The following is a 7,327-nucleotide window of genomic DNA, read 5'->3' as shown; positions in this document are numbered from 1 at the left end:
ATCCAAGCAGTTTCAAGTTATTCTGCTCGTCTCTAGCTAGCAGCATTGGAGACACTTCACACGAACTACTCGTCATGTGTTACTCTCGTACAAGCAAGTTATTTCACGCGTCAGATTCATATGTAACTCCCAGTGATACCACGCAACAGATCCATGCGTAACACAGAGTAATTGAGCCCTCTAGAGTACAAATAATACGGTAGTAGTACGTTAAAGCCTAAGGTACTACGCATAGGAGCGTACGCCGTGCTCGCTTACCGTGTCATGAAAAAAGAAAAGAGGACTGTCCATTGCCGTGCTAAATATGCTAGGGTCACTATGCAATACTAGCTCAGATAGCTTCTGAAGAATGCATGTATGTATGTATGCACACCTTCCATACATGCTGTGAGCTTGTGAGGCCCTGAAGCTGGTGTGCCTGTAAGCAGATGGACCAAAGCAGCTGTGACTTAGGCCGACATGCCCATTGCCCAGCACGCGAGCACATGGAACCACACAGCCATCACACGTTATCATTTGGTGGATTCTTTCTGCTCCTCCCATGCCGAGCTCTTCCAGACACACGCCATCCTCCCGTCATAATGTGAAGCCGGATGCCTGGCCCATCTCGGCAAATACACAGCACGATAATGATCGCTACCTACGCCGCTGCGGCGCTGCCCCGCCCACACGGCCACACCGCCAGCCCCGAGGTCCCAATGCCAACACAGGGGCGGAGAATAGTTATGGCCAAAGGGAGCCGTGGCCCTCTCTGATTCAATAAATTTTATGTATTTTATAATATATATTTTTTCGATTCAACAATTTTTATGTATTTATAGCGTATTTTAAGCTCAAACTCTCATATTTTATTAATTCGATCTCTTCTATAATTCAGTTAGAATCCATTTAGCTTCACCAACCCTCTGAATTATAGGTCCACGCTCCGCCAATGGCCAACAGAAGCATATGCCCCCTGCACTTAGACAAAACGCCCAGCACGGCTTGTTCTTTCTAGTTCCAGTGCATCATCCCTGACCGTTAGGCGTTAGCTGTGCTCACCTGACCAAAGCTCTCCTTGTCTTCAAAGTCAAAACTCACAAATGAAAATAAATCACAAAGCAGAAATGCCTCTACTTCCTGACTTTGGAATACAGCAGCGCATCATCCACTTTTCTACACTTTGCATGGAGCCCAGGAGTAGAATAAAAGAATCTAGTTGATGACTAAAAGCCAGCATCATCAGTCTACACAGATCTATAAACAGATGTGGGGGATAAAAGGAGAAAAGGTAAGAAAAAGGAATTGCAGCAACAGCAGTGCCTCTGTAGAGGTCATGCCAATAAAAACCAAAACTTTACACCATTTGGACCACCCCTAACAAACTCTCCCGTCTGGTTAAAGTTAGGAGAATAGCAGACGCAGTGGACAGTGACGATGGCGCAGAATAGCAGAAGAGTTGAGCCCCACACGAACCAAGCATCCAAAGAATGTCAAATGTATATGTACCGCCAGCCTTCAGTAACCAACTTCTATGTCTGAACAGATCCAAGGGTTTCCTTCTCGAATCGCTTGATCTCGCCCACCAATCGCTTCATGTTATCGTCATAGACATAGGGGACTCCCTCGAACATGGTATTGCTGCCGTTAACTGGCATTGGCACAAACTCCCGGCAAGGCTCTCCCATGACGTTGATGGAGTTGTGATAGTGGTAGTATCTGATCAGGTTATCCGTCTTGTGGGTTGTCCTCCCGTAGACGTTCTGCGACATGTGCACACCGGCTGAGTATGCGTTCCGGGCCTGGATTGCGTATTTGCGATCCCGCCTGACTTTGGTGACCGAGTTGCGGAAGACGAGTTTCTCAAATCCCCATTCTCTGCATATTGATGGCGCACCTTTAGCATGGAACAGCAAGAGGCAAACTAAATAATATATAAAAAACAAATTGATGAACTAAATTTTCTCATGCGAAAATACCAAAAAGACACGTAGCTCAAATTTTTGATTTTTCCTTGAACATAACATTGCTAAAGAAACTTATCAGTAGCCTTTTTATAAGGTAGAGTGGTTGTATGTCAGGCCACTCATTTGAGTGAAAGTTGTGCTTGTGCACAAGGCACCTGTGAAGGTCTTTTTCAGTCTTCTTGTTTATTTTCCTCGAGGTTGTTTGCAATTTTTCAATAGTCGGTGATAAGAACATTTCATTTCTACAGCATTTTCCAACTTGTACACCTTAAAAAATGTCTATTTTTCCTGGCCAACTTGCTATGCATAGAATCACTGTGACCTACTGTCCTTTGAAACCTAAGAGCATCTCCAACCAAGCCCTCTTCTCACCCTCTATCCTATATTTGAGAAAAAAACGATGAAAATTGATCTCCAACCAACCCCTTATCCGACCCCCTTTATTTGAGGAGCCCTCAAATCTCCTCCCTCATCCCCTACATTTAGGGGCTCCTCATCCAACCCCTCATTTGGGAGAGAGGGGAGAGAGAGAGAGGAAGAGAGGGGAGAGAGAGGAGAGAGAGAGTTACCGAATATTAATAAAATAGAGGTGATTCGAATATAGGGGGTTAAATATAAGGGGTCGGTTGGAACACGTTGAGAAATAAGGGATGAAATCTGGATGAGGGACCTCTAAATAAAAAGAATAGGGGGTCAAATATGAGGGCTTGGTTGGAGATGCTCTAACAATGCCTTACTACGATTTTTGTGAAATTTGCAGAACAGAAATAAAAGGACACCTGACCTTTGAGGACATAATCTGACTAAGGGAGTCTAACCAAGCTCATGTGAGGGTTGCAAGGTCACAAACAACAACGCATTAACGAATTATTGCATAAACAGGTATCCACCGACTTGCTTTCTTAACCATCCTGAGAATGTCTATTTGAATAATCAAATCGGGAATGCTACCAAACCAGCAGAAAGCATTGTTTTTTCATATAGCTTGAACATGATGCCTAGCTACAAGCGTGAATTCAGGATGAACCGTGGCAATTGGGGAAATTTTCAATACGAAATGGAACTAAGTCTGCATGAATCAAATCAAGGTAGTACGAGGATAACAAGAGAAACCTTGAGTAATTCTTGCTTGGATCCTGCACGCAGAGCTTGCTGGACATGGGATTCTGCTCCATGGTGAACTGTGTGTACCCGGAGAGCTTGCCGAGCACCTTATCGAGCTTCTGCCCATTGGGCAGGTAAATGTACTCGTCCACGTCGAAGAAGAAGGTCCAGTTAGCGGCGTGCCGGTACCGGTGCAGGCAGTCGTTCACCACCAAGAATTGGTTGTAGTAGTACCCATCGTACTCCGCCTGCGCCCGGATGTCCTGAACGGTGACCCGGCCGGCCCTGACCCACGGATCCAGCACCGCCCTCACCTCCGGGCTGACGCCGCCGGCGTCGTGGAGCACGAAGTGCGACCTGGGCCCGAAGAAGCGCGCGTGGTAGGCGAGCCACTCGCGCATCCGTCTGGCGCTGAGGTTGCCGTACAGCGACGAGCCGCAGTAGAGGTAGTCGTACTGGAACGGTGGGCTGAAGCGGGACTCGTCGTAGGACCCCGGCGCCTCCTCGAGCGCCACGAAGCGCTCGTACCGGCGGGAGTTGGTCGAGTAGTAGGCGTGGACGAGCAGCTTGCCGCCGGCGTTGCCGGCGTTGGGGTTGGAGGGGAATGTACAGTTGACGACGACGACGGTGTAGACACGGCCGTAGCCCCAGTCGGGGAGCATCTTGTACGCCTTGGTCCGGACGGGACGCGGAGAGGGGTCGCCGGCGGTGGGGTTGGGCAGCCATTCGCACTTGAAGTAGGGGGTATTGAACACGTGGGTGGGCTTGGACGCCAGCCCCACGATGGCGAACGTCCGCGGCCCGCCCCGATACGCCCCCATCTGCACGAACAGCGCCGCCGCGCTGCCGTAAGGCCGAAGCACCCGCTTGTTCGGGTCCTCCGGTCGCGCCGCCCGTGCCAGCCGCACGGGAGCGGCACTGGCGGCGGCAGCGGCGGTAGTGGTAGTAGGTGCGGACGGTTGGTTCGTATTTGTGGCTGTTTCAGAGGTGGCGTTAGAAGACGGGAGGTTGGCGGCGACGGCGGTTGTGGCGAGGAGGGAGCAGGGGGAGGCGGAGGCGGAGGAGCGGGCCACAGTGAGCAAGGAGCCGTAGGGCTGGAGCTGCCAGAGCGCCACGAACAGCGTCAGGAAGGCGAGCGAGGCCACGAACGACTTGATGTCCACGCACGGGATGGCAAACGGGCCTCCGCCGCCTCCCGCATCTTTCCTTGCAATATACTTCATGGTTGGCCTTTTCTCCCAAATCCCCTGCCGGCCGGCTACCTCTGCTGCTGTGCGTCAGCTGCCCGGCCTGCGATTAACGCCAAAGTGCCCGCCGGACGACCTGCGAAGCAAGCGGCAGCAGCTGCGCGCCGCAATTCTCTCCTGTGCTCTTCACTCCCCCTATCTTTCTTGGGAACTGGCTTTGCATACAGGAAAAACACGAGACGGCGAGGAAAGGCGAGAAAAGATGGGAGGATGTGAAGAATGTGGGGAGTGGAGGAAGGAGATGAGGGAGTCTGGGTGGTGTGGGAATCGGTCGGGTCGGCCGGTCGGTGTGGGATGGGAGGGGAGGTGATGCTTCTGGACGCGCGCCGCGAGTGATGGGGGGCCGCGCCGCGAAGCAGCAGCAACAGTGAAGGCTGGCTGGTTTCCGAGTTATGGCCAGCTCCGGGGTGGGGGAAAGCCGTAACGGTGGCTGCTGGGCTGGCTATTACCGCCGCTTGGCGCGGTACGTAATGCGCGTCCCCACCAACCGCGTTTGTTTGCGAGTGATAGCCGTGGTGGGAGTGGGACTGGCAGCAGCGGTGAAGGTGAAAACGCGACGAAGAGGAAGGGAAGAAGAAATGGACGCCAGCTTCGGCTCGATCGTCTCTGCTCGGTGTAAAACGAAACAACGGGTTCGTTTTCTTGTCAGGTTCACACGGCTGGTTAACGTAGCCACCGGCCTTGTAGCGAGGCAGACCGCCTTCTTCGAGTAACCTCTCCGAGGATGGAGATCGTGGATGCGGTGGAGTCGTGTGACGCCGACGCCGACGCCGAGACGCTCGGGCAGCTCCACGATCGTCCATACATGCTGCAGCAACGTGGCGCCAACCGCGCAGATGCTTCGGCTGCACATGAATATACTCTCTGGTTCAACTCGAACAGAACACAACGTGTCAGACGATCATAGCACACTGCACACGTATACCATCTCTTCCTGCCTAGAGCACAGCCCATCCACCGTCATGACATCTACCCGTCTTCCTCGCGGGCTCCCCGGCCGTGCTCTGGCGCGGTTGTTGCGTGCGGTGCTTGCACCTGTACCATGCACAGAACACAGGTCGTCATCCCCTTCAACTCTTCAAGGCCACACCTCTACAACCGAGGGTCCCCGTCACTTTGTACTTTCTTCTTTTCAGTACTAGCGGTATCATCTCTCTTTTTTCTTAATCCTGCTGCAATCTATACGTTCCTGCTTTTAGTGCGGCTGTGTTTAATAAAACTGCCACACCATTACCGCGAGATGGCACTTCTTTTCTCTAGATTATACGAGCCGGTAGCTTGCGTTTAGGGGAGGCATTTCTTGCATATATCAGTATCCTTGACGCACGAACTAAAAAAAAGAAGTATCCTTGACGCTTGCAATCCATTCATGTGATCCTAATAATTCGATCTAAACTCTGCACTTGCGTCGTGCAGGCTGTATCTGCATCTGTAACCAGATGGAATTTGCCCCAGATGGCCTAATAATTCGATCTAATCTCTGCCGTAGATCTAACAAGCGATACGGTGGTTCCGACGTCCATGTCGACAGAGATGTATGGTACAAATTCCAAAGGAAGAAACCATTCGAGGAATCTAACTTTGCAACTGCGGTGTCATCTTCCATTATTGGTCAAGGAAAGCCAGCAAGAGGGCCAGGTTTTGCCCGTGACAGTTCTGGTTCCAGAACGAAGCACGCATGCTTTGCTTGTTTGGGTTCTGAGCTAAAGAAAATGTAGTACTTTGAAGCACAATGCTCCACTGCATTGTCCATTAGCAGCCTGTGAGCCCGTGCACCGACATGGGACGGCCTTGGGTCCCTTTTCCTTGTTATTCCATCTCGTTTCCTTTGCTTCTACACTATTAAGGCCCATCTAGAACACATGATAGGAAAAACATAAAAATAGAAAAAACGTAGGAGTTGAGGTGCCATATTTCTTCAATCATACGGGAATTAAAAATAGAGGAATATAGAAGGGAAGTCCTTTGATATGACCATAGGAAAACAAAGGAATTTAGATACCATTTATTTATTGCCTCTCATCTCACTGCTTGCACTTGTTTGCTCGTATAGCCTTGCCTTATATTTTGAGAGAAGGGACTCCAACACAAGCACCTCATCTCTGACTCTCGGCAAAAATCCAAAATTAGACAATATACGCGACCGTATTTGCCGAAATAGATAACATGTAGCGTATTTACAATTTTAGCATCCGTATTCGGCACACCGTGTGCCGAATATGGCACTGTAGCCCATATTCGGCACAGCCCGAAAATGAACAGTACCGCGCGTGAACAGTAACAGCAGTGCATTTGAATTTCGTTTTTCCTCTTTTTCATAATGGTGGTCTTCTGTTACTCCAAAAATGTTAAAACTTTTTTTATATATTCCATAATCCATGTGCAATCCATTTTAATTGGATTCACCGAAAAATACTTTGTATATTTAAAACTAAAATTCTCCAAAAAAGACTACTTTTATAACTTGTAATAATGTTTAGTGTCTCAAATAAATTCCCAAAAATCTAGAAAAATTCACTAATATTCTTCTTATGTGATGGACTAATTTCTAAAATTATTTTCAGCCCTAGTTTATATTATGAAAAAGTGAGTTCTTTTGTAATGCTTCATTTATATGTATTTTTATCATTTCATGTAAATGAAGCATTACAAAGTAACTCACTTTTTCATCATATAAACTAGGGCTGAAAATAATTTTAGAAATTAGTCCATCACATAATAAGAATATTAGTGAATTTTTCTATATTTTTTGGAATTTATTTGAGACACTAAAAATTATTACAAGTTATAAAAGTAGTCTTTTTTTAAGAATTTTAGTTTTAAATATACAAATTATTTTTCGGTGAATCCAATTAAAATGGGTTGAACATGGATTATGGAATATGTAAAAAAAATTTAATATTTTTGGAGTAACAGAAGACCACCGTTATGAAAAAGAGGAAAAACGAAATTCAAATGCACTGCTGTTACTGTTCACGCGCGGTACTGTTCATTTTCGGAGTGTGGTGCGTCGAAAATGGACTGTAGCAC

General features: G+C 48.2%; 1 protein-coding gene across 1 annotated transcript; it reads right to left on the bottom strand.

The window, feature by feature from the left end:
• Positions 1-1,180: 1,180 nt before the first annotated feature.
• Positions 1,181-4,737, bottom strand: LOC133921388 (galactan beta-1,4-galactosyltransferase GALS1-like). The gene is made up of 2 exons (XM_062366229.1): positions 3,060-4,737; positions 1,181-1,857 (listed from the first exon to the last, which is right to left on the bottom strand). The coding sequence occupies exons 1-2, from the start codon at positions 4,271-4,273 to the stop codon at positions 1,512-1,514; spliced, it is 1,560 nt and encodes a 519-aa protein (XP_062222213.1). The 5' UTR covers positions 4,274-4,737; the 3' UTR covers positions 1,181-1,511.
• Positions 4,738-7,327: the final 2,590 nt, after the last annotated feature.

Source organism: Phragmites australis, chromosome 6 (assembly GCF_958298935.1).
Source record: "Phragmites australis chromosome 6, lpPhrAust1.1, whole genome shotgun sequence".
Lineage (NCBI taxonomy): Eukaryota > Viridiplantae > Streptophyta > Magnoliopsida > Poales > Poaceae > Phragmites > Phragmites australis.
The sequence above is the reverse complement of the archived record's forward strand: the minus strand, read 5'-3'. Positions and strand labels throughout refer to the sequence as shown.

Coding starts and splice junctions, on each gene's coding strand:
- LOC133921388 (XM_062366229.1), bottom strand. CDS start 4,273: ATGAAGTATATTGCAAGGAAAGATGCGGGAGGCGGCGGAGGCCCGTTT. Junction 1,858..3,059: donor CCAAGCAAGAATTACTCAAG/GTTTCTCTTGTT, acceptor ATCAATATGCAG/AGAATGGGGATTTGAGAAAC.